This window comes from Copadichromis virginalis, linkage group LG15 (genome assembly GCF_057382275.1).
Source record: "Copadichromis virginalis isolate Kocher_CV1m ecotype Utaka linkage group LG15, C_Virginalis_male_GT1.1, whole genome shotgun sequence".
Lineage (NCBI taxonomy): Eukaryota > Metazoa > Chordata > Actinopteri > Cichliformes > Cichlidae > Copadichromis > Copadichromis virginalis.
The window spans coordinates 19,436,605-19,464,144 of NC_140632.1; the positions used below are offsets into that span (position 1 = coordinate 19,436,605).

Genomic DNA, 27,540 nt, shown 5'->3' on the forward strand with positions numbered 1-27,540 from the left:
TCTCAGATATTATGCTGATGTATGGATGATGCAGCAGACCTGCAATGTAATACAACATATTGCAGATGTTCCAGAAGAGAAAGTGTTTGTGGTTGCACAGACCAACTGTTTGCATTGTCAATCATGGTGATATCAGTGGTGTTACTACAGCAGAATAAATCTACATCATCATTTGCAGTTGGCCACGCACCCACTGCTCCTCTGATTTTGTCACTACACACTGTGTAATGCTAAAGTACAATTTTAAGCAGCTTTAAGATCTCCAGTGCCTATTTGTGCTTACTTACAGTTGGCATATGCACCACCAGCCTCAGAAAAGCCAAAGAGTAAAACTACAAAAGCAAAAAAGGTCTAAAAAGCATTCTGAAAATAAGCTTAGCAGCTGGAAGCCAAACAAACCACCAAACATTTGGCAGTGGTTCAGATCTCACCCCCTTGGTCAGGAATTAGCAGTAGAAGTGAAAAATGTTCCACTTTCATTTTTTTTAATGTTTCTGCTGACATTTTTTATTTCTTTTGATGTGTCTTAAATTCTGGCTTTTGGAAACCTTTCAAACTTCCCCCATCACACTGGCACTGTCCATACTTTCTTCACTTTGCGGGAAAATAAGACAGTAAGTCTAGCAAATAATGATCTCCTCAATCATTTCAGGCTAGAGAGAAAATTCAAATGATTCCTGAAAGATAAGAGTTCTAATGTTTAATTTTGTATCCAATTCACTAAATAATGATATTCTTGTAATCACTGATACTGGACGCTCTATGGTCCTAGTTTTACTGGACCTCTCTTCGGCCTTTGATATGGTAGACCATAACATTTTATTACTAAGACTTGAGCACACTGTGGGTATTAGAGGCACTGCCCTCGACTGGTTTAAATCATACCTCGCTGATAGATCCTTATCAGTTCACTTAGGCACCTTCTCCTCTTCCTCCGCTCCGGTCTGTTGTGGTGTGCCTCAAGGATCAGTTTTAGGCCCTATTCTCTTCTCATTGTATTTGCTCCCTCTAGGCACAATCTTTGAAAAATACAATATCGCCTTCCACTGTTATGCCGATGACATACAGATCTATTTTGAACTTACTGACGACCTTGCTGTGTCCCTGCACTATTTTCAAGAATGCATGCGGGAGGTCAAAGAATGGTTCCTGAGTAATTCCCTCGTTTTAAATGATAAGAAGACTGAGATTGTGGTGTTCAACAGTAAAATCCCTCGTGCCCAACTCTGTGCTGCCCTGGGTTCCTTTGCTAGTTTTTCTTGTGACTATGTCAGTAACTTGGGTGTACTGCTGGATAGCTCGCTCAAACTCGATAAGCAAGTGTCTGCTGTAGTGAGATCTAGCTTTCACCAACTGCGCCTTATCTCTAAGGCTAGGCATTATATTCCGCATGAGGACCTGGAGAAGCTTATTCACGCTTTTGTGACCTCCAGGTTGGATTATTGTAACTCCTTGTACTATGGTCTTCCCTCTTCTCTTCTTCTTAAACTGCAAACAGTCCAAAATGCAGCAGCCCGCCTTTTGACTGGTACCAGGAAATTTTGCCATATTACCCCTGTCCTAGCTAGCCTGCATTGGCTGCCCATAAAGTACCGTATTCAATTTAAAATATTACTCCTTACTTTCAAAACTATTAATAAATTAGCGCCAAGTTATCTTAGTGAACTTCTCAAACCACATACTCCTGCTAGAACACTCAGATCTGCCACTCAACTACTTCTGACCCAACCCAGATCTCGACTGAAGTCCCGGGGTGACCGTGCGTTTGCTCTGGCTGCCCCGGTACTGTGGAATACCCTTCCTCTCGACCTCCGCGCATCTGATTCCATTGCACTGTTCAAATCACGATTAAAAACCCACTTATTCAATCTTGCCTTTCCCTCTAGTTAATATTTCTTTTATGATTTTATATCATGCACTTCTATGCTCATTTAAATTCTTGTTTGCTTTGTACCTGTTGCTTTCCTATGTATTAGTGACAGTTATCTGCTTGCATATTTAGTACTTGCTTTGGTCCTATTTCTATTATCCTCCTCCTATACTCTATTTTACTTGTTAAGCACCTTGGCATACCCTTGGTTTTTAAGTGTGCTTTATAAATAAAGTTTATTATTATTATTATTATTAAATAAGTCCAGGTGGCCTGTACTTGAGTGATAAGGGGTTAATAAAAGCTGCAGAGATGGGATAAAGCAGAGATGTTCATCATGTTAGTACCCTTCATTAATGCAGTCAGGGTAATGCAACTTTATGCAAGTGTTATGACTCTCTTCCATTTCACTTAGATAGGGACTTCTACTGGCTGAATGTATGTATAACTAACATGGCTGCCAAGTGGAAGGACTTGATCAGATCTAGAGTTTAGATTTGTAGACTTTGTTACTCAAACAACAATATCAAAAATCATCTAAAAGAATAAACATTTGATTAAGGTTACTGTGCAGCTGTTTCCCCACCAACCCTTTTTAGCTGCTTACTGTACGTTACCTGAACCTGAAGCTGAACATCCTTATAACAAAAGAAAGATTTGAGGAGGCACAGACTGGTCCACTCTCTTCTCATCACAAATGGAGACAGGGTAGAATCTGTCTCCACCTTCAGGTTTCTGGGCACCCACATCTCCACCAGTCTCACCGGGACCCACAACACCAACATCCTGGTAAAGAGGTCCAGGATCCTGGATCAGAAGCTGCTGCTGGCATTCAACTTCTCCTCAGTGGAGAGTTTACTCTCCTACAGCCTGGGTGTTTGGTACACAGGGGCCACAACTGAGAACAGTTCCTGTCCACTGTCTCAGGAAAACCAGGGACATCTCAGGTGACCCCTCGCACCCGTCCACCACCGTTTGACCCGCCTCTGCTCGGCGTCGCAGGTCAATCAGGTCCCACACCTCCAGACTCACTAACAGCTTCTTCCCCTGGGCCACTCGGACTGTCAAACACTGTCCCCCCACACCCTACCCCTGCCCACCCACCTCACCAATCTAAGCCATGGTCTGAGTAACCCTCATAACTCCGGCCACTCATACACAGACTCTATTCAGACCGAGTCTTTTCTTTGCACAACTTCCAGCTTGTTCTCTAATGTGTGCCTTTCTCTTGATTGCATATATTTCTCCTGTTTGCTATTTATTGCTGTCTACTATTCATAGTTTATTCCGGTACAGTTGGTGTGGAACACCCACAATTTTGTTGTACATGTACAATGAGAATAAAGGTCTATTCTAGTCTAGTCTAGTCATGCTTTTAAAACTAAATAAAACAATCTTGACTGGTCCGTTGATCCATCCATCCACCCCGACATCCCTCTGTTGAGGGCTTTGCTGCTCTAGAGCAGTCACCTTACTTCCTCTTTTGCTCCCTGCAACAATTATTGGGTAAAAGGTTTTTTTTTATTTATGAACATGAATGTCAGATGCTTGAGAGAACAGATTCTGTTCTCATCAACTGCTACTTAAAAACAGTCATTTGTTCATGAATCAGCCAGCACTTATTCTTTTTTTAACCTTAAAAATGGAAGTTGCAATCACTGAAAAACGTTTTGGTGAATAATGTGTTCAGAACAGCTTTTCTATTTTTAATACGATTTAAAAAGCTAAAGGTTTAAATCCATGTGTGTGAAGGCAGCGGTTTGATAAAATTGGGCTGTAAACAATAACAACAACTTAAGACCGAACGCTTTTTTTTTCTGACATATTCAGCAGATGATGACAGAAACATACATTTTAATGAAATTAATGCAGTGCAAAAACATAATCTTAAAAATGTAAAGCAGCATAATTGCAAACAGTATAACTGACTAAACAATAACAGAATACTGTTTCACCTTCTAAAGCTTCACACTTGAGATCTAAAAGGTTTTAAACAAGTCCCAGTAGCATGCCATTTAAAATAAAAATCCAGTGAACTGTAAGGGGAGGCAGATTTTTTTAACTGCTCACAATGCCAAGGGAGCGATGAAATCTCAGTTGTACATAAAGAGCCCACATCAATTACACCGATATTTTCCAAGAGACTCCCTGTGCATTGAAGAAGACATCTTAACATCTCAAGAACAATGAAGTTATTGTGATAAGAACTTCCTTGCCAGCATAGAGAAAGAAGCAAGCCCACACTAGAGGAAAAATGCAGCTACAGATGAGGCAGACAAGCAAAATACCATTTTGTTTAAGTACCTGACAGACACACTAATCCATACAGTCGTTTTGTAATTTCTAAAAGACAGTAAAAGATGGCAGACTGTCCAGACTGCAGCTGATAAGCTGGGAATGCTGCGAAGCAACAATCAAACACTGAAAAGCAAACTATATGATTTACAGTGTAAATCCAACTCTTTGCAACCCTGTCTCTACTAAATTATTATATCTAACCTTTCTGCACATGCAGAGCATGCACTAACATGAGCAGTTTATCCAAATGTTAAGTCTATACAACCATGTCCTGCTTGTATAGACTACTTGTGTCCTGCTTCATACATGGATATATCCAACCATAACTGAGGAAAGACAATACTGTAGATTTGTGCTTTGGAGCAATCACCTAGCAAAATGCTGAGGTTGGCAAGATTGCAAATTACATAGATCTAATTAGTAATATCTCTTATAAATCCAGTATAAATGCTGAGAGGCATCTTTTAATGAATGCATCGTGTAGGAATCCCCGCAAACTCTTGCTCTTCTTTCCTCCTGAAGATATTTAAAGTTACGCTAAAGCTACATAAATATCACTTTGAAGTTGAGGAAATATTACAGTTGTTGTAGAGATATTTGAGCCACCTTTTGGCTTTCACTTTAATGCAAATTTACATTGCTTTTAGTGTTTGAAAAGCCCTTTTGCACCCAGGAGTGATTTGTATGAGAGGATAAAGCCTTAAGCTATGAGCTTGCAGCTTAGCCACATCCATAAACTATACAGACGTAAGACATAACAGCTAATTAGTACCAAGTTACACATCAAGAAAATACTAGGATTTTACTGATCATCGTGGATTGTCTGGAGTATCTGAAAATACTCAAAAAGGGGACAACACAACAAATGTGGTCAAGAAATCCAGTTCATTGACTTTAATTAACTGAGGTGAATTTTAGCAGACATCTGTTTTTTGGGGGGGTTTTTTACCACTGCTTGACTCGGCACACCTGTCAGTCAAAGCACTCATGCCCCTAAGCCTTAACAAAAACCCGAGTGAGTGAGTTTAAAAGCATTCACCAATCATACAGGCTGCAAACATGCTTTTTCTCTGATTCACCTTTGGAGTATTTGTAAACGAAGCCATTAGAGAAATCAGTTAAAGAAGGCTACAATATAAAATCGCATCATTTTATGGCATCAATATCTATAAAACCTGCCATATCACTAAACTCTCACATGCCAAAAACTAAACATCATACCTTGTAGAATTATTGCTGTAATTACTTATACACATAGCAGTGTAGCTCTTAAATGTGAAGTAAATACTCAACATACTTTAAATTCAGACACGGAGTCAGTGTAATTGCAGTTTTTATTCCTTACAAAGAATATTATGTGGAATAGACACAAAAACATAGATTTTTTTATCATAGTGAAAAATATTTAGCTCCCTGTTCCCTTTTAAAATGTAAAATGATCTCCAGACAACACTGCAAGGCTAAAACTTACACACAACAAAAGAACCACTAAGCCTGCATTTCTGTTATTTTTTATATAATTAACCCCAGCACCCGAGCTGCTCTTTACTGGACTCAGCTAGGTCACAGTTACGCGTAAAAACCCACACATACACACACACACATATGAGCATGCATGAGTGTGTTTTCTGCTTGAATGATGAGAGGAAACTGGATCAGTGTGTCTTCCCTGCATTCCCTCAGCTAAAGTTCATCCGCTTCACTTATGCATATTTATGCTTTCTGAATGCGTGTCAATATGTGTGTGAGTATGTAGCAGTGGGATAGTCACCCCCTGAGGCTGCTGCTTGATGTACTTACTGTTTGATTTACAACAAACACAATCATGATCCAATTGTTTTTCTTGGCTTCCTCTCTACACGATAAACTGCGGGATTTATGAAAGCTTTAAATGCATATATGCTGCAAACACATAAAAAATGTAGCTGCGCTATGAATACTAAAGCAAAAAGCACAAATCCAAACGTTCACCCCCCTAAGGAATTTGGTCATGTGACATAGAGTTACTCACAATTTACAACTCATCCATCCAACCTTAATCATTTCAGCTATTCTGTTCATTGTATTTTTGCCTAAGACACATCTGTGCAACTACAAATGACACATATAAACTGACAGGCAGTCCATCTGTATTTAGCTTCGGTTGCACTGGACTAGCAAGGGGGGTCTTTAAACCCCAGTGGAGCAGGATTATTGATCCAAAAAGCAATCCTATCATCTGACTAGTTTAGGTTTACTAGTTAGAAAATGAATGACTTTTTCTTTTTGCAGTTTAGAAAAATGTATATATGTATGTTGTATATTCCGTTCCACCATATCCCTGGAGATCCGGTGACTGTGGAGGCTATTTGAGTTCAGTGAACTCACTGTCATCTTCACTTTGAGATGATCTGACCTTTGCGACATGTTGCATTATCCTGCTGGAAGCAGCTAACAGAAAATGGACACGCAGTGGTCATAAAGTGCTGGACCATGGTTAGCAGAGATACTCAGCTCAGCTCTGCAGTTTAAACGATGTTCAGTTGGTACTTAGGGGCACAAATTGTGCCAAGAAAATATCCCTCACACCACTGCACCACCTGCACCAGCCTGAACCACTGATGCAAGGTAGGATGGATTCAGGATGGATTGCTTTCATGCTGTTCACACCAAATTCTGACCATACTAGTCAAATGCTGCAGCAGAAATCGAGACTTATCATTCCAGGAAACGTTCCTTCCATGTTGGAGGGTTAGCACTGCTCCAGAAGGTAAATCACAGAACAACTCAAAACTTGCTATTATTAGTGGTTTATGACTAGTTTCTAAAAGATCAGTGCATTATTATATATCAGTCCATCCATTCACTTCCGCTTGTCCTTTTCAGGGTCACGGGGGGTGCTGGAGCCTATCCCAGCTGTCATAGGGCGAGAGGCGGGGTACACCGCTAACACATAGGGACAGACAACCATTCACACCTATGGGCAATTTAGATTTTTCAATTAACCTATGCCCACTAAGTGCAAGTCTTTGGACTGAGTACCCGGGGAGAACCCACACAAACACAGGGAGAACATGCAATCTCCACACAGAAAGACCCTGATGGTGGAATTGAACTCAGGACCTTCTTGCTGTGAGGCAATAGTGCTAACCACCGTACCACCATGCCACTGTGCTGCCCACATTATTATATAATACATTTATAATACGTTTAATATTCAGCTTTTAAATTTGGCAAGTACAAAATTGGTTGCATGATCGCCTCAGTTGTTTTTTGTTCAATATCATGTAAGCCACTGCAGACAGACTTGCATGCAAAGCACGACACTTCAGTTAATCGATCAATTTGTCTACAACAGACGGCTAATTTCCTCAGGAAAGCTCTCTTTTTTTTCATAACGCCCACTGTCCTTATGGTGCACAGAAAGAGAAACCATGTGAATAAGAAGAAGACCGGAAAGAGAAAGAGATGAAGGATGGTAGGAAGCAGGATGGCAACCAGATCAAGATATGCCCACTGAAACAAAACAGATGAGGAGGAAAAATTATGCCAGAACAAAAGCCCACTCTACGGTACTGACCTCACTGAGCGACACTTCAACACTCAACAGCCATTTCAGGTCTGCAACAAAGACGCACAAGACGCTGCTTGTTCCCTGCTCACGTGTGGACCGAGAGAGAGGACGACAGCCAGTCATCGATCTCCTTCAACGTGAAGGACACCGTATTAACTAAGTGGTGGCCATCTCTTATTCATACGCCGCTCGTCACTTATCGACACCCCCTCTCACTCCCGTAGTCTGATGGGATTTTCACGGTTTATTTATGGGATAGGACGATAGAGAGAAAGATGGAGGAAGGACGAGACGAGGTAGGGGAAGGTAAATGAGGGGGAGGGGAGAGTGTAAATAAGATACAGAGATGAAGAGGTAAAGTGAGGGATACAGGAGAAGGTGAGAGATGAGTGAAAGCCAAGAAGAGGCGAAGAGATGTGTGGCGGATAAATGATGAATGGAATGTCTGGAGGCTTCAAATCACACAAAAAACACAAGAGGCAGACTGAGAGATTAGTCCCAATGACCCACTTAGCAGGAGAGAGGCAAAAATGGCTTTTAGTTTACACAAATGAAATCGGAGTGCGAGGATGAAATGTTCTATTACTAACAGAAAGCAAGCTGAAATCTAAAAGGAGACACGGGCTGGATAAACATTCAACGCGTTATGGGCCTTTAAAAGTAGCTAAAACATTTTCTTAAAACTCCTTTACTTCCAGACCCTGAGGCCTTTTTTTTACCATAATGATAATTATCATAATGGTGATAACTATAAGACTAAACATTTTGACTCACGTATTAACAAATCCAACATTTCTTCAAAAACAATTTAAAAAAATAATGACGATACATGAACTATAACAGACAGCACTATCGTTTAGAGTTTACAAAGTCATGTCACCGCGTAGCCCGAGAGGAATGAACCTGAGTCGACCTCAACCCTGGATTTTGAAATTAATGAAAAATGTCATTAGGAAATGAAATAATCATAAATCAGTTTAATCATCCATTAATGAAACCAGCAGGCGGGTTTGTTCCTCCTTTTTTTTGGCAGGCAGGGATGAATTTGGATAAGGAACAGTGTTGTAGGTTTTTAGCCAAACCTTGTCCCTTCTGATTGTAGAATGAATGAAAGTTTTACTCACATAAGATGAAGACGACTATCCAAATTATTACAAGCCAAGTTCAATGTCCTCCACTGCATTTTTCACTAACAAGAAGTTCTGAATTACTGCAAACATGATCTGTTTGAATCACATTCGGACCCTAATGTCTAGGAGGAAAATGTGATGCAAAAGTCCAAAATTGTCTATTTTTTTTCTTAAGTTTCAAAACTTTAGATTTACATGCAAAACCAAATTTGGTTTACTGTCTAACTGCATCAGTTTTTTGGATTAGAATCAGTTTTACCACGTTCATAAAGAAATATGATAAGACCTCCACTAAGTTAACGAGAAACCATTGATCGATAATACTCCATGTTGCCTTAAGTCCACAGGCTAAAGAGGGAAAACTCACCACCATCACTTGAGATCTGGCGATGGCACCACTGGGTGTTTGTAGCAATGCTGAGCAGAGGTTTGAGAAGGTTGCTGGATGAGGATTTGGTGCAAAGCCATGCACTGTTTATTTGCAGTTTGTACATAAGAAATTGCTCAATTTTTCTGATACAGTTACAAATATTTGCAGAAACTAAGGTTAAGATAACAAACATTGTAATCTCAGTCTGCTTTCTGTATCCTGCCTTACAAATCCAACAATCCCTGATGGATTGCTGTACAGCAAAGCAGGGTTTTTACACTATAGAGGAATTGTTCTCCTCCCCGAAAAAAACAAAATTCAAAAAACGTTTTAGCCAAAGCCAAAGAAAAATCACCAACATCCTAATCATTTAATTCCATCTATCCATCCATTTCTTTGCTTATTCAACATATTTGCTTATCAAATGGACAAAAACAACTATAAAGTAGACTTATTGCATTTACAGTACATGTTTAAAGGAAAAACACAAAATGGGTTTAGAGATTTCAAAAATAAATGTTTAGGCAGAGGTAGAGCAAGCCATTTAAATTTTTCATTTAGTCAAAACAAAAAATACTATATTAAAGACACATGTAGACACCATGCCACACATTTTGAAGCTTGAAGTTTGTTATTTTGGTTTTCAGTTCAGTTCTTTTTTATTTCAAACATATACATTCACCAACATTTCATAAAATCATTCCATACAGTTGTTTGAAAAGGAGTAGGCAGAAGTATATACTTATTTAGCCCTACCCCCTCGGGTTTACATCCTCATCATCTAAATTTGAACAACAAAAATGTATACAATGCCTTCTACTTAGAACATAACATCTCAAAAAAATATTTTCACATGTTCAACTAAAACTATATTTAGATTTGCTAATTTGCAGAAGAAAATAAACATGAGTTTGACTGCTGTCTTGGGTTAATTGCATTTTCTTCATTCTTATACTTATTTAATATTTCTTTTTTGAGTTTTCAGAGACTTGTTTATATGGATCTATCTGAGAAATTGAGAATACAACATGCTGCAAGCCTGTTGCACACTACATCACATCCTGCTTTACTCTTTTTCTCAAAAAATTGATTAGAATTTACAAAATGATCACCGTGTGGTATTAAATAAGGCTTAAAACTACCGACTGAGACCGTAAAATTATCAGGAAAATTAAAAACTAGTTCACGGATGACATAAAAAAGGGACTATTTTTTACACAATTAGACTTTCAAGAACATCCACCGGAGTTTCCCCTTGCTGGCCATCAAAAAGAATACAGGTTAACGATATTTCCACATTGACCTCACCGTTCAGAGCTGAATTTTCCATTCCTCTTTTATACACTTCTCAAAAAAATGAAAGAAATTGGTTTTAATCTGAGTATAGCATCAAGTCAGTTAAACGTCTGGAATATTGATCTGATCGAGTAGCAGAGAGGGTTGCTAATCATTTTTGGTGTTATGAAATTATCACTAGGTGTGGGGCAACAAGGAGACAGCCCGCCAACCCACCTCCTCATCATTTCTGATTTTTTCTTCACTAGTTTTTCATTTGGTTAGAGTCAGTGTCACATGAGGCAGGTTAATCATGAGCAAAGGTCTGGAGAAGCCATGGAAACAATTCGCTTGTTCATTGTTCAGCGTGACCAGTTTGGTGGTGGGTCAGTGATTTTCTGTGGCTTATAGAGATATTAGGAATAAAATTGTTGGACCCATTGTCAGACCCTAGACTGTGGGTGTAGTGGGACCTGGGTTCTTACCTGTGCATGACAATGCCTCATGTGAAAATATGGAGGCAGATGCTGGAGAATTAAGGCACTGATACCACTGACTCACCCCCACACTCCCCTGACCTAAATCCAACAGAACACCTCTGGGATGCCTCCCAGATCTGGTATGAGATCCCCCAGGACACCATCCATTGTCTCATTAGGAGCATGCCCTGACAAGGGTCGGGCATATATAAGCACATTGTGACAACAAACTACTGCATCTGAGTACCAAGTTTTGAAAAAATGGACTAACCTTAATTTTTACACTTTGATTTCTGAGGTGTTTTTGAATTCAGTCCTCTGTAGGTTGATAAATTGAATTTCCACCAAATGACGTGGCATCCTTGCAATCATAACACTCTGTCCAGTCCATATCATTAGAGATACCCAGCATGATATATAGTACATCATCAGCTATCGTCAGCAGTCATGTTTTCAAGAACAATTTTCAAATATACAAGTCGAGATTTTTTAAAATGTAAACATTTTCCTTCAGACTGAAGTAATTGCCTTAAATTTATTCCACATCAACAGATATGTTTTTAAAAAGTGTAGATATGCTAATTATTTACTTTATAATTCACTCTCTTGTCACATTATAACCAGCCACAGACAGGGAAACATTTAAACTCATGACTTGAGCTTCTTCATCCCAGCGCCTGAGGAATAGCGATGACCTCCTCTGCCTACACTCACTATCCACATCATATATATATATATACATTGCAGTGCAGATGTGGGGCAGTAACGCTGTGCGACCCTTCATGTGATGACGCATGTTGCATTCACACACATACACAGTGCACACAGAAGCACACTGGGCTTTGACGCCTACAGTAATTATGTTCTGATGAATCACTGCTATTTCGTTTAGTTATTCCCACACACTCACACACACACACACACACACTCAGCACAGGATCACACATGAGTGTTTTCTGTTTCTGTGGAAAACATGATGAAGTATGAAGCAGTCATTTATAGATAGATAGATAGATAGATAGATAGATAGATAGATAGATAGATAGATAGATAGATAGATAGATAGATAGATAGATAGATAGATAGATAGATAGATAGATAGATAGATAGATAGAGGAAAATGTTTGAGATGCTGATCATCAGTTCAGGGCACTTCGGGTAATGGCCTCTGGTAGCCTCTGTGTGTGTGTGTGTGTGTGTGTGTGTGTGTGTGTGTGTGTGTGTGTGTGTGTGTGTGTGAGAGAGAGAGAGAGAGAGAGAGAGAGAGAGAGAGAGAGAGAGAGAGAGAGAGAGAGAGAGTAATGAATCAGCTCTTTGGGATTCAATAGTCTAATTATTAGTATGAGCGCACTAACAGAACCTTACGGCCTTGACTCTGTGGATGTTGTGAGTGCGTGTCCACTCACTTTGTGTTGCTTCCACATCACGGCCAGCGGTTTGACGTCGTGCTTGGCGTGTTTTCCCTCCTCCAGACACTTCATGCACACGGGAGCCTTGCAGCTGCTGCAGTACATACTGAAGTTTTCCGCTTCGTGATCCACGCACGTCGCCGGTTTCCGCGCGGTGGCGGGCGGCTGCTGACCACCGCCGCCTCCGCTAGCCCCCGCTCCTGCCGCCTTGTTTGGCGGCGGCACCAGTCGGTGCTTGGCGAGGGGACCGCGGGACGGGTGGCATCGCTGCTGGCAGGCGTTGCAGTAGTAGACGTCGCACTGCTCGCACATCACCGCCGCGTCCACCGGGTTGCGGTCGCACAGCTGGCACTTCACCGCGTTGGAAGATGAGGAGGAGGCGCCGCGGGTCTGTTGGTACCGCGCCACGATGGCCTCCAGCAGCCGGTTCCGAGGGAAACCCCGGAGCCCCCGCTCGTCCAGAGAGACGCTCCGGTGGCACAGCGGACAGGTGAGTGTGCACTGTCGGTGGGGGATCGCAGGCGGAAACACCCGCACCCCGTTTGGAGACTTGAGCTGGCACGGCGTGTAGGAGCCGTATCCGCTGTCCGTCTCGCTGTACAGACTCATCTTGTCCATGTCCAGGTAGTCGTAGTCAGAGCTGCCCGAGGCTCGGCTCTGCACCGGGGTCTCCCCTTCCGGGGTCTGGACGGTGATGTTCCGAGCGCATCCCAGGCAGACGTTGTGGGAACACGGAAGCAGGATGGGGTCCTTGAAGAGAGACCCGCAAACGGGGCATTTCAACTCTTCCTCCATCGCTCCCGTCTGTGTCGGTGGACCGGAGAGGGGAAGCTGCTTCTCCGAGAACGCTCCAGCACCGAGTGACTGGACAGCTCCCCACACTACTTTGCGCATGCGTAAAGAGGGGCGGAGATTGTGATCTGGGTTGACTGATCGAGCTAATTTGGAGGATTTGAAACGCCACATATTTTAGATTATTATGGTTGGTAAAGAGGATCTCTGCTCCTTTTCTCAAATTACTTTGATTTGACATATTTAAGCTAACGCTTCAGTTATGTAATTCACTTCTTTCTTCTTAATTTTGTCTACAACATTGGTTTATTTTCTAAGATTACTAGATAGAAAATGATAAGAAGAAGAATTTGATTCAATCCCTGCAATTTTGTAGTCTTTCTTTCTTTCTTTCTTTCTTTCTTTCTTTCTTTCTTTCTTTCTTTCTTTCTTTCTTTCTTTCTATGTATTTTACCAAAAAATGCAAACATTGAAATAAAAAGGGGGGGGATCGCTCCTTAAATGTGTTATAGCTGGTAAAAACTTAAACTTTCTTCATCTGAGCTTCTTTCTGCCAGTATACAAGGACAGTAACTGCTATCATTATGTCAAATGATAATGCTGAAGCGGATCATTTATTGTGACTGCCTCTATACTCTGCATTTGTTCTGCCTGTTAGTCTGAAACAAATCAAACGTGATAGCAGAAGTACATGCAATCAATAAAAATGGATTAAACTAAGTTTAATAGGAGTTTCCATGCAGGCTCAAAATGGATGAGGGACCATCTGAAGCCACTTCGATCCGGTAACCTTTGTGTTTTTTCCCATTAGTCTTTTGTGTTAACTAAACATTTAATTGACTAGACAGCGGGCATGACTGAAGTCCTTTGGGGAGCAAGATTAATCCGACACACTGGGACAGCTTTTCCATTTATTAGCCCAATTAGCATCCCATTACCTGGGTTTCAGATCTGCTCTGCAGTGAAATGAGAGCGGGCATCTGCACAGCCACGTTAAAGCAGAGATCTCTGCAGATGTGGAACATCCTGCAGTGTCCTTGCCAAGCATAACCTTTAACTATCACCGAAGAGAACCTCACTCCAGCATAATCCATCACGAGGATGTTTACTCTAAAAAATAGATCTTCAGTTACACATTTGTTCTCCAAGGAAGAAAAAAAGGCGAGCACTGCGTTCTTCCAACACTGCAGTCATAAAAGATTTTTTAATGTAAAATTAATCTGAGCTGAATTTTAAGAAGATGAATAACTTGCTTTAATTACTAAAATATAAAAATCAGATTCTTTTTTGTACCACATTGGTGGGAATCATGCTATCAGACCTGGACGGCAGAGTGGAGAAGTGGTTCGCACTGTTGTTTCACAGCAAAAAGGTTTGGGGTTTGAATCCACTATCCAATCTCCCTGAGACCTTCCTGTGTGGAATTTTCATGCCGAGTGGGTCCTCTCCAGGTACTCAGACAGGCAGTTAGTGGGGTTAGGTAGATTGGTGATTCTAAATTAGCTGTAGGGGTGAATGTGAGTGGTTGTTTCTTTGTGTCAGCCCTGCAACACCCCCGTGTTTTGCTACGTGGCAGCTGAGGCTCGAGCTTCACTGTGATGAGTGGAAGAAGATGGATGAGTGGGTGGGAATCACCTTCGTCAGTTTCAATTTATTTCCACATTTTCATGTTATCAACAGAGCTACATTAGTTTTTATATTATGTTTGTGGACATTTGACAAATTCGATTTCAGCATTTATCTCAGTTTTGTCCCCCACCAGCTCTTGAAGGAAACATCTGGCTGTTTAATTTGGACAGCAGGTTTCTGTGTCTGAAAGAAATCTGCCTGCTGCTTCAGTTCAAACTTGAGCTATCACTTATTTCAACCACAGTACAGTAACAGTCAGTAGGAATATTACACTTAGATCTCTGTAGAAAGGAACTGTAGAGTTGAGGGTCTCTGTGGGCTGCTCACGTTAATCAACCCAGTTCATATTAGAAATCATTACTTGACCCTTTGTTAATATAAATGTTAATATAGGATTTATAGTTAAGGTTGTACTTGTCACTACAGAAGTTTGTTTCCCCCACTAAAAAGAAAAAAAAATGATCTAAGTCAAAATTCTTGGTTTAATATCAACATTTTGTGTTATCTCAAAATTTTAAGATAAGCAGGTCAAAATTTTACTTAATAGCTGAAATTTTGAGATCAATATCTTCGCAACACCATTTACTGAAAAAGAAGCAAACTATTATCTGTTCGTCTCATGAACTACGTGCTTTGTATTCACTTATAGTTTGACTGGTTGAATTCCCTCAAATAATCCCACCAGCCTGATGCCTCTTCCCTAAGCTGAGGCTTTCCTCGAGCCCTCGATCACATCAGTGATTATGATGAGATGAGCTGTGAAGCAGAAAGAACAATCATGTGCTCAATCGCATCTAAAAATATCAGCTGTCATGTTTTCGTTGACTCTGTGACTGTTGGGAAACACTTTAACAGAAAGAGGAGGAACTGCTCGTCATTACGGTAGTGCCACCAGACCGGCTTTACTGCAGGAGGAAGAGCAGTCAAACAGATTTATGTTCACTGATGTTTCTTGAACACTTTGTCACTGTTGGATTTTAGGATGTTGTCCAGAAACTAAAGTTTAACACTTAAACTGTTGAGCTGTGTTCATAAACGGTTCGACTGCCAAAACTTGATCCAAGAAGCTCAAAAACTGAGTTATAATAAAATCAACTATATTTTAATTTAATTCCCCCTAATTCTAACGGCCACAAGAGGGCAATGTAGCGTAACCCAATGATCAACTCATTTTTTTTGGTTTAATTTAGTTTACATGCCATAAGGCTTTAGTTTTGCATAACCACAGAAAAATAGATACAGCTGACATAAATCCAGCCCTTCTCTGTATCCATTAAGAAAATCAATCCTTTTTGACCTCCACTAAGTGTATCAAATAAGGTAGAATGGGGTCATATAGAAAAATCATGACTGGTCTGGCAAATACTAGTCTGAGCATGAGGATTATTAAACTACCTGCACCACACATTTCACAGTTATCAGCATGTTGAAACTGCAGAAATCTTTTGGAGGTGAACAACAGCTGCTGCCTGATGCCTTGGAGCTACAAGTTTGAAAACAGCAGACACACCTAGTATGCGGTATATATCGACATCTATATAACATGGCATCACAGAGGTATATATATTCAAATGGCTGGGGTTGTGCAGAAAAATGATTAGTCCTTTGAATCTTAATGTACTGAATAGTATTTCTTTTAAGAGAGATTTGATGCGAACATGATCTAAAAATGGCAGCAAAGACCACAGAGGGATTTATTAATGTAGTAACTGTAAGCCTTTTCTATTAAAGCAGGCTCACACCAACTAATGTTAAATATTTGTTACATTAATCTGCTTTACATTACTATATGCTAATGGGTACCATTATTATTATCTAAACTTGTGTTTTTCACAAGACTCCCAGCAAACAGTTTTACAGTTTTACATGAAAAGTAAAACCGTTTGCTGTAAGGAAAGGTTGCTGATAGGGAGCGCTTCTTTTATGCACCATGGACAAAAAAGGAAAAGATGAAACACTGCTGAGTTATTGAGCAAACATGCCAGCCAAAATTAGAAGATGAGAAAATACACCATACCGTGTTGCACTCAGTTTCACTTAGTACAGCAAGAACAACACTTCTTTCATTTCATTTACTGTTTTACAATTCATGTTAAGATACTTTTTCCCCCCAGTGACACACCATCTGCTTCTTTTAGATGCTTTACTTTATTGTTACAATGAAAATTTTATGCAGATAAATTGTATTCCTTCATAGCAGAAGTAAAATGCTTCTGTGTTGTGAATCTCTACCATGAAACCAGCACTCAGTTTTGCATCTGGGAGACAAGACACCCTCTCTACTTTAATGCTTGGGCTTAAACTTTTCCTTTAGGGTTACGGTCGGTTGGACGCTGGGTGGGGGGGGGCTTCCCATGATGCACTGAGCGTTTCTTCTTCACGTGTCTCCTTTCACTCTCTGTGTCCTTATACACCACTACTGGATTTAATCATTACTTATTATTCATCTCTAGCTCTCTCTCCTAGTCTGCCTTTTGTCCGGTCTCTCTGCTCTTTCTTTCCCCATCACCCCCGACCAGTGGCAGCAGATGGCGCCAGAGGTTTCTTCCTGTTGAATGGGAGATTTTTCTTCCCACTGTTGCCAAGTGCTTGCTCACAGGAGGTTGTGGGATTGTTGGGGTTTCTTTCTAATATTGTAGGGTCTTTAACTTGAAACAGAAACGGCCTTGGGCCAACTGTTGTTGTCAATTAATGATATATAAATAAAACTGAAATGAATTAAACATCTTCATCATTGATAAAATGAGAACTCTGTGCATAATGATCTTTATTCATTTCCGTGTGTTATTTTTAAATAACAGAAAACATTTAGCAGTGCATTTCACTTCAGTCATCCCTTTTAATCAAGTCCTTGTGTGCTTGAATACTTTAGTGTCTAATAACGGTCGAATAAGTAGCCTCAAAATTAAACTTTCAAATAAAATGATCTTTAGCCATCATGGTAATTATAGTGTTTGTCTGATCAATAGATTCATCAGCCTCACACAATCATTGCACCTCTTTCAGAAGAGCTTAGTCTCCTTAGTTATCACGTGTCAATAATCACTGTTAATACATTATGCATTTTGAGTTTAGCTGTTGGTTATTTTTTTATGCATGTAAAACATTTGCAAAGTTACAAAAGTTTAGGATAATGCAGGTTATTTTCTCCCACTGCCTGGAGCACATCATTTGTGATCCAGGTTTTCATCTGTGATTTATCTGTATCAGATTAGTGCAACACCTTAGCTATTGGCTAGTGTGACCTGCCCTTAAAAAGAACAAACAGCTGCCTTGTTTCCGGTTCTGGTTGAAATGTGTGTGGGTTTTCTTACTGAGTGTTGTGTCTCTATTTGTAAGGTTATGGCAAGAAAACCATTTCTCATTTTGACTGGACAGGCTGATAAATCAAAGCAGGCTGGACTTTATTTGGAGCCAGTATGAGAAAAATATTGAGAAAAAAATATTGAGAAAAAAATTCTGATGAACCACTAAAACTAAAAACCTATAAATGATTATAATATGGGCACTTTAAGCTGTCTTATTCTAGTGCTATTGTGACTCTTTTCCGTGATGTATCCAGTGATTTCCTGTCCTGCAGCATAAAAACAACCAAAAGGTGCTATGTTTATTTCTAAATTGGGAGTTGAAATTGCAAGAACAGTCATTTAGAGAGTGTGTAGGTGTTTCATGGCCGCCATTCTTGCGCCTCAATTCAAGCCACAGAAGTTCCTGTCGGTCTCAGACCACGGATGTGGTGCTCTCGGGGTTGATTCGTACCGGCCTCGTGCTCTTCCTGAGGTCCTGCAGCTGCTTGGCCGGCTTCCCCACGCTCTCCTCAAACCTCCGCTCAACCACCGGCAGCACGGTGTCGTGGAGGAAGGAGGCATTCTGCATGACAAAGGCTTTCTTCTCAGGGTCCTGCTCACAGCGGAGGCTGTAGTCTACGTGCTGTACGGCCACCAGGATGATCTCCCTCAGGCTCTCCAGCAGCACCATGTGCAGCTCAGGGAAGTAGAGCTTCAGGCCTTCCTCTAAGAAGCTCATCATCTGCTTGGTGAAGGCCACGACGGTATAGCTCAGGTTCACCCAGCAGTCATCACCTGTGTACTGCTCAAAGTTAATGCCACAACTGCGCATCTCATCCTGCACAAAGATAAATATGTTAATGTTGCAGCAGGTAAAGGAAAACAGTGATTTGTGGCAGCTTTCATATGAAATCCTCAGCATTTGTTGTAACAGAAGCTCTAAGCACACAAGCCAAAATCCCTGCCTCCAGAAATTACAACATAATTAAGCATGCAAAACCCCCAAAATATGAAATTATATAAAAAGGAGCTTTAAAGGTTCACAGTGGAAAAATTTCAACAGTTGAATCATTTAAGCAGATTAATACCAGATTATCAAAGCTTTGCTTTCTGTTACTCAATTTAGGAGGTTCTTGGTTAAAAACAATTAAACAATCAACAATTGAAGAAAACAAAAGACTGAGTGAGAAACCGTAAGAACCAAGAGACAAAACAGAAATAATTCAGATCCACCTTAAGTTTAGCCAAAGCCTCAGGAGTCATGAGGTTCATCCTCCTCCACATCTCCTCAGAGTTTCTGTGTTTCGTGGCCTCGATGATAATATCTTTGTAGCTCTGGAGCGCTGCCTTGATGTCTTTGACCAGCAGGGACTGCAGGGTGAAGGTCAGGTCCAGGCCGATCTCGGTGAGCTGCTGACAGTGTTCTTTAGCCACTTTAACGCACTCTGCTGCTGTCGACAGGCTCTCCTTACTGTCGAACACCTAGCAACGAGGAAATAAAAAAAATGTACTTTATTAAGAAAACCATACAACCATAAATTTTAACTTGCACGCTGCATGCTCTGGCTGCCATTTAAGAGATCCTCTTGTGTTGCAGCAATGCTTTTCAGTTCTTTGCCCTTCTCAGATGGCTTTTTTTATTACTAAAACAACTCAACTTTTTTTATACACCTGAGATCCAGAAGCTTATCCTCTGTATACCAAAACACATTGTTGGTTATTTGCATATTTTAAACCATTAATACCTAAGAACACCACCGGAACACACAAATATTGCATCATGTCTCAGTAGCTTAGTATGTTTTTAGCTATAAACAATGCAGAATATACAAATGATAGATGTTACATATCTTCTAATCATAGGGGACGTACCTATTACTCAGGGTTTTATCATCTGACATTTTAACTACCTGCTTGCTGAAGGCGTCCACAAACATCCTCATGGCTGATCTGGACCAGACCACGAAGGCAGAATAGCAGCCTGTGTTCCCGGCAAAGTCCATCTGAAATTCTTTGGCCGTCTCCAGCAGGCTGGTGAAGAATATGTTGCAGAGTTTGTGGATGTAGAGCAGCGTGGCTCCTTCGATGCGAAGCTGCCGTATAGCAGTCTGCACTGCAGCAGCGCGGTTCTTCAGAAAGAGCTCACAGGCTTTGGTGGACTGGCCTGAAACACAGATGACTGTGTGATGAGACAGTACAGATGTTCATGGCAATTACATTGTATTTTTGCAAATACATGCAAACTGTGATGCATTATGGGAATCTGAGGGCCTTTATATTTATGACTGTAAATGTACAACATGTGTAGCTATTTCTCAGCTGATTCTGGTACGTTTTTAGTATATGTCTTGAAACCTATTAAGCTTAATGGGGAAAAAAAGTAAACTGGATGGCAAACTCTCCTTGACTACATAAAGAATACCTGGGAGTGTAGTGACAGGAGACAAAATGTTCTCTCTCTTTCCTTTTGATTGAGTTTTAAAAGAGGTTTATACCCTACATACTCCTGCTAAAGGATAATGTTTTGCCCGAAAAAGGTCAAGTACTGAAAAATTGCAAATAAACATGTTTTTGCAAACCAGTCAGTGTGTGGGAGTCTGTTTGCAAAACTCGGGCATAATTAAAAATGGATCCACTCGAAGCTGTTCTGCACCAAAGCAAAATACAAATTTCTAAGGTTTTATAACATTCGGTCATTCAAGAACAGTTCTGACAAAAAATAAATAGTAAACTATATATAAACTATCATGAGGTTAGTTCTCTTAGTGCTCTGAATAGGAAAGTTATTTTCTTAATTAAGTAGTTTGAGAATATTCACCTTGACTGAAGATGAGGGGAAAAACAGTGAATACATACAGATCACCGCAAGCACAGCTTATTTGTCTGAAAATTACACTTTAACTGCATCCAAGGTCGAACTCGGACAACAAGCAATTTGAAAGTCAAGTCCATGCAAATGATGGAAGAGAATGAGCTAAACTCCCCAAATAATGAACAGTGAATTGTGGAAACCCTGTGAGAGGGCTGAGCACATCCTTACTGTGAATACACTGAATATAAAGTGAGATCATAGCAGACAGGTGTTATTTGTTTTGGTGATGTGTGCAAACTTGTTATTTTTGATTTTTAAAAAAGGACCTAGTCTGATGAGCTGGGAAACAGCCCGCCGGGTTGCTTTAGGACCGCCACGAAGTGACCGATCTGGAGACAACTCAAACACCAGGACCTCTGTCAGCTGCCGCACACGTTCATCCACCTTCCCCCTAAGCTCTTTAACCTTCGGGGTGACAGGCTGATCTCTGAGATACTCATTGAGCTTGTCCAGCAGGTCAACAGCACCCTCGAAGTCTCTCTGGGCAATGCACACATCCAGATCCTCTGGCAGCTCCTGGATCCACTCAAGGCTAAGATTCACGCTCTCCTCACCATCAACCGTGTCTTCATCATCATCCATATCAAAAGGATTGGTGGATACCTCAGCTCTAACAGGAGAAGTGGGGACCTCCTCCTCCTTCTTATGCCTGTCTTTGGAGACTTTGTTTTTCTTGGTTTCATCTAGGATCTCCAACCACTCTTTCTTAACTTTGCTGTTCTCTGCCTGGAAGATGCGGCTGTCTGGAAACATTAGGATCTTGAACATGTCCTTCATTGGTGGGTTGTCTTTCACGTTAACCACAGCAAAGCTCTCCAGGTCATACAGAGCGTTGTATTTATACTTAACCGTGCCACGGCGGTTAGGCAGCCAGGTGGCAATCAGCAGACAGTCATTCATCAGGAAAGCGTGCACCTTCTGAATGGGGGACATGTTGTCAACATCAAACTCTGCAAGGTCCCCATTGTAGATAAGGTGCCTGCCTGGGGTGTCCATGATGTTTTTAACCCCTTCCACTTTCTCCAGCAGTGAGGTGAGGGTCCTCTGCTTCACCTCCTCAGTCTCTTTGGGAAAAGCTGCCTGCATCTCTTTAGACGTCTCATCCTTATCTGTGGACAGCAGGGCCTGAGTGATACTCTCCATGATGCTCTTCTGTTCAGTCAGGATGTGGCTCAGCTGGTACATTTCGCTCTCCAGATAGGAAATCTCTTTGGCTGTTTCGATGAACTGTCTGTAATTCTTGTAAACATTTTTCTTCAGATTTTGAGCCGTTTCGTCGGCAAGGTTTTGGATTTTTTGTCGGTGCTCCTGCAAATCCCTGTCGCCATCGGACTGCTGTGACAGCTGCTTGACGTAATTTTGCGGGTCGAAATTGGGCGATTCGAGCTGCTTCCGTAGTCGGTTCCCCGTTTCCGACATCTTTTGCCGTGTAACTGTTTACTTATTGAGATAAATTGTTGAGAAAATGTAGAAAAAACTGGACAGAGAAACAGTTCATCGAGGCTCCTTGGTTCATATCCGCTTGTAGCCTAAACAGGAAGTTGACACCCTGGAACGTCACGGGATACAAAAAAATAATAAAACAATTTTAAAAAATCTAAATGATCATAGGTCGTTCATAATGGGTCTTATATTTATTTTTTAATATAATTTAACATATGTTAATGATTTATATTAGAAAGCCGTGTTGCTTTTATTTATTTAACTGGCGGAAACTACTTGAAATGAACAACACTACAGTTCCCATAATCCATTGCAAAGACGTTGCTTGACTACATAATCGAGTTTATGGTAGTTAGGCAAAACTAAACCGGATATAGCATTTTATGATTGAAAGAATGTTCCATTTTAGAAAAAAAAATATTAGTAGATGCTACAGAACGCATATGCAGATAGTTTGATATTTTAAACTTATACATCAAAACAACAAAGAAAATAGCCATATTGAAAACAGGCTTTTACTTAAAACTTACTTAGTCGTTTAAAACTACTTAATTGTTTTACTTTGAAACCCGTACCGGAATTTATTTTGTCCTATTGTGACAGACTTGACACACGGATCTTCGCACTAGCTTTGGTCTGACGGTTAGTAATATGAAAATGTCACTGAAAATTTCATGACAGAAGTTACATGACAGAAAGTATTTGGACGTATTGGTAATCTGTCAGACTACATTTTGGGACGACGTAATGCTACCGCCTGTTTGAGACCTGTACAAACTGCATTAGCTAGTTGGCGCTGACAAGCTAACTAAAAACAAATAACATAACAACAAATATCATCAAAACAACCACAAAACTTTTCTCTCTTGTCATGGATGAGGATTTCCTGCTCGCTATTCGGCTGCAGGAGCAGTTTGATCAGGAATACCAGGCTTTATTATCTTCATCAAGTGGTACTGTAGATGATAGTTTCGGGCAGAGCAGTAAGAAACGGAGAGTGGAGGTAGCTGGAGGTGGTAGCGATGTTGTTCCCTACTGGAAACCGAATCCCCAGCTTGAGAGGCCAATGTCCATTGTGGACGAGTCCTGGGAGATGCTTGACCCTAACCCCGACGTCAGGGTTATGTTTCTGGAGTTCAATGACATGTTCTTCTGGGGTAAACTTAGCGGTGTGGAGGTGAAGTGGAGCTCGAGAATGACGTTGTAAGTCATGCATGTTTTTGTTCTTGTTAACTCCCACAAAGTTGTCTACACAATAACACCTTTGATTTTTGTGCGGGATTTGGTTTTGCATGTCTGTAATGTGTCCTGCTCCTCTTTTTTTTTCTCTCTTAGGTGTGCTGGAGTTTGTTCTTATGAGGGTCGAGGTGGACTGTGTTCAATCAGGCTGAGTGAGCCTCTGCTGAAGCTTAGACCCAGAAAAGACCTGGTAGAGGTGAGGTCGACCTGAACACCATTCACATCAGAAACACTGGGAAAGAGCTTGTTGTAGGGGATGAAATTTATACATCTATCATTTTACCTTCCTAACCCCAGCAGTGAATGTGTGACAGTGTGATAGATTAGAGCTTGTAATCCTTGTAAAAGAGGACAATTTTCATGTTCTTAATCAGTTTATTTTTCCCTGGTTGCCACAGACCCTTCTCCATGAAATGATTCACGCTCTCCTGTTTGTGACACAAAATAACCGGGACAGAGATGGCCACGGACCTGAGTTCTGCAAACACATGAACCGGATCAACAAAGCCAGTGGGACCAAGATCACTGTAAGTGTATGTTCTTGAGCATTGAACTGGTAGTCCCATAAGAGACATTTTCAAACTTATTCTGTTTTGTGGACCACGTATACATACAAACCTTCAAATTTACAGTTGTATTCAGAAGTTTACATATAGGCATCATGGGCTTGAATGTCATGGGAATTTGAGGCTTTTAATGATTTGTTTGAACTGCTGTTCAGGGTGCAGTGATTGAACAGCAAAGTAATCAAGAAACATTTGAATTCATTTAGGATTTTCTCTAATCCACACTGGATCAAAACTGCATATAGGCCCAAATCTAAACATACAATCCCACTAGTATTTGGTTAAATGTTCCTTAGCAATTTGCACCTTGAACAGATGTTTTTGGTAGCCATTAACAAGCTTCTGGTGTAATTCTGGCTGGATATTTGATCACTCCTGTTGGCATTTAAAACTCACTTCCTCTCATCTCAGGATGATAGTTTGGGTCTTTTTCCAGACCCTGCCAAAGCAGTGACACATCCAAAGTTGTGAAAATCTAAGATGGAGAGTTATCTAAGTGTCTTGGCCTTTCGTATTGCTCTGAGTATTGGTCAGTCCAGCGAGTCCTGGCAAAGAAAAATTACCATTTGGAGCGAATCGTGATCACTAACAAGAAGTTAGTACATTTATTAAAAGTTAAAAGACATTGTAGAACCTCCACCAGCAATTATTAAAATATTTAAGTGAATGCATGTATATATTTGAGCTTGACACTGAGGATTAGAGGAAATCCAAAATAAATTCAAACTTTGACATCCACTTCTTGTTTTTGAATGCTGTACCATTATTCCATCCTGAAGAGACAACAGAAATCAGTAAAAGCTCAAAATTACATGCATTCATGTCTTCGTTCATTTTCATGCTGGATTTTTATTTTAGAAAACCTTCAATTGTTAATGCTTCTACAGCAATTTTTTGTAAACCCATTCATTGGGGTGGCTGTAGCTCAGGAGGTAGAGCAGGTCACTGCTGATTGGAAGCTTGGTGGTTCGATCCCTGCCTCCTCCAGTCTGCATGTCAAGTATCCTTGGGCAAGACACTTACCCCAAGTTGCTCCCATTGGAATCTCAGTATAGAGATGGTGCTTGTGAGAATGGGTGTGATTGGGTGAATGTGGCATGTTGTATAGAGCGCTTTGAGTACTCCGGGAGAGTAGAAAAGCTGTAAGAATCAGTCAATTTACCAGTCTATTGGGCTGGATTGGTCATGTTTGGCATCCATGCCCATTTTCATAAACTTATGTCTTCCCATCTTTCCTTTCTTTCATCAGATCTACCACAGCTTCCACGATGAGGTTGATGTGTACCGGCAGCACTGGTGGCGGTGTGATGGGCCCTGCCAGAAGCGTAAACCCTACTTTGGCTACGTGAAGAGGGCCATGAATAGAGCTCCTTCTTCTCTGGACCCTTGGTGGGAGGATCACCAGAGAACATGTGGTGGCACATACACCAAAATCAAGGAGCCTGAAGGATATGGCAAAAAATGCAAAAAAACCAGCAAGACCTCAGAGAAGAAGGCCACAGGAAGTGGCAAGCCTTCAAGTACGACTACAGGTAACATGCCCGTACACGCCTGTGTATTAAGCTTTAAAACATTGTACCAACAAACAAGAAAATCTTGTTCATATTTCAAACATTTTAAACCTCAATGAAAAATGTTCTTAATTTTCTGTGACAGCCTCAAAACAACAGTCATGTCATGCTTTTATGCCTGACCGCTTTTAACTGTGAATAGATTGTTTCCACTGAGTAACTTGAGCATGTAAAATCAATTTAAATCAAATGACCCCCTGCTACAGAACATGCAAGAAATATAAAGAATGGTATTTACTGAATTGGCCCCTCAGAGACTCTAGGCTTACCCACTGGACAGCTTTGGAAACATTAAGTGTGTAATTACTACACAATTAATAATAATAATAATAGTAATAATAATAATATTATTAACTTCTTTACACTTTCAGAAAAAGGAGTTTCACTGGTTAGGCCCACTTAAGATCAAAGTGGACTGTATGTGGTCCATAGTGTGAAAGGAGTATGACACCCCTGATTTAGAGCATCTAAATGAACTGACTTTATTGTCAGAAACTCTGGTCTTGTATATAAAAAGATATAATATAAGAACTGAAATTAAAGAAAAAGCAAACCACGTCCACTTGAACTAAGTTACTGGATTTAAATACATTGCATGGCTGACTCTAAATTGTATCATTTCCTGTCCCAGGTTCGGGATCACAGGATATAAGGAACATCATCCCATTTAGTGGGAAAGGCTTCATCCTTGGGGGGAAGACTCAGGACTCAACGTCTTCCTTGCCATCTCCCAGGCCACCACTTCCTGTTGTGAAAACACCATTGTCCAACCCTGTCCCCTCCCCAAAGAAGTTCTTCACGCCATCGTCCCTGACTAAAAGTGTCTCCTCTCCTGTTCACTCTAACAAGACCAATGGGATTTCCAACACTTTTACCTCAGTCAGACCATCCACTTCCATGGGGAAAAAGCCACCTGTAAAGAGGTCTGTCGGCAACGCGAGCCACTTTGTCAACATAAACGGTTCACCAGTGAAAATGCCAAAATCCCAGAGCAGTAGTAGCAGCCAAGGAGGAGATAAGATCAAACAGAGTTCCATTGACGACCTTTTTAATAGCACAAGCCTCAGGAAGTCAGAGACCAAAAGAGACTCACTGATATCACCAAAGTCTTCCACAAATGCTGCTTCTGCCTCCTCTATATTTCAAAAACAACAAAATAATCATTTGACTTCCTCTCCCAGCACGCCCAGTCCCAGGCCTGACATAACAAACCATTCCAAGGTCTCATCTGTAGTTACAACCGGATCCCAGGGTAGCACTTCAAGACCTGTACAGTCCAAGTATTTTACTAATTCTGACAGTGACAGCACATCAGCGGCTGTGGGTAGGAATCAGACGCCAAGACAGAGGGCGTGGGATGACCGCAGCAGCTCTGCCAGCATCTTTGACTTCTTCCAGAAGACCTTAGGCAGCGATTCAGCAACATCGAAGGAATCAATTAAGGCAAAATCACCAGAAGTGCTGCAGAGAACTACCAGTGCCACCACCACACCCTCCTCTTCTGCTTCTCTGCAGTCCTCAGCAGGACTGCACAGTGTTGCCTCCTCTTCTTCATCCTCCTCCTCCTTTGCAGTGATGGTCTGTTGTCCAGTGTGCCAAGCAAAGATCCAGGAGTCAAAGATCAATGAGCATCTTGATTCCTGCCTCTCTTGAATAAGGAGGTGATAACTTTTAGAAAGTCAGAATAAGTTTGATGTTGCACTAAAACTTCTTAACTTTGGATGTTCAATAAAATTTTATCCTTGTTTGTTCAGTAA

The 27,540-nt window shown here is 40.9% G+C and overlaps 3 protein-coding genes across 4 annotated transcripts in view; 1 reads left to right on the forward strand and 2 right to left on the reverse strand.

Moving 5' to 3' along the window:
• The window catches only part of trim67 (tripartite motif containing 67), a 59,324-nt gene extending 46,080 nt beyond the window's left edge, over positions 1–13,244 (reverse strand). For both annotated transcript variants that reach the window (XM_085432341.1, XM_085432342.1), the window contains exon 1: positions 12,382–13,244. In XM_085432341.1, coding sequence (XP_085288467.1) covers positions 12,382–13,179 — 798 coding nt within the window. In that variant the 5' untranslated portion in view covers positions 13,180–13,244. The remainder of the gene's footprint in view (positions 1–12,381) is intronic.
• Positions 13,245–17,543: 4,299 nt separating this feature from the next.
• Positions 17,544–22,522, reverse strand: exoc8 (exocyst complex component 8). The gene is made up of 4 exons (XM_085432348.1): positions 21,231–22,522; positions 20,003–20,256; positions 19,326–19,574; positions 17,544–18,930 (listed from the first exon to the last, which is right to left on the reverse strand). Exons 1-4 carry the CDS (start codon positions 22,381–22,383, stop codon positions 18,526–18,528), a joined length of 2,061 nt encoding a protein of 686 aa, XP_085288474.1. The 5' UTR covers positions 22,384–22,522; the 3' UTR covers positions 17,544–18,525.
• A 218-nt stretch (positions 22,523–22,740) lies between these two features.
• sprtn (SprT-like N-terminal domain) lies at positions 22,741–27,540 on the forward strand. Its single transcript, XM_085432349.1, has 5 exons — positions 22,741–23,610; positions 23,743–23,842; positions 24,045–24,173; positions 25,462–25,744; positions 26,415–27,540. Exons 1-5 carry the CDS (start codon positions 23,279–23,281, stop codon positions 27,434–27,436), a joined length of 1,866 nt encoding a protein of 621 aa, XP_085288475.1. The 5' UTR covers positions 22,741–23,278; the 3' UTR covers positions 27,437–27,540.

Bases quoted from the DNA above. Each gene is read 5' to 3' on its own strand.
- exoc8 (XM_085432348.1), bottom strand. From the start codon at position 22,383: ATGTCGGAAACGGGGAACCGACTACGGAAGCAGCTCGAATCGCCCAAT. The intron at 19,575-20,002 runs GTAGTTAAAATG...CCTCGTTGCTAG, and splicing joins TGGACGCCTTCAGCAAGCAG to GTGTTCGACAGTAAGGAGAG. The intron at 18,931-19,325 runs GTGGATCTGAAT...ATCTTTGTGCAG, and splicing joins AGGCTTTGGCTAAACTTAAG to GATGAGATGCGCAGTTGTGG.
- sprtn (XM_085432349.1), top strand. From the start codon at position 23,279: ATGGATGAGGATTTCCTGCTCGCTATTCGGCTGCAGGAGCAGTTTGAT. The intron at 24,174-25,461 runs GTAAGTGTATGT...TTCTTTCATCAG, and splicing joins CCAGTGGGACCAAGATCACT to ATCTACCACAGCTTCCACGA. The intron at 25,745-26,414 runs GTAACATGCCCG...TTCCTGTCCCAG, and splicing joins GCCTTCAAGTACGACTACAG to GTTCGGGATCACAGGATATA.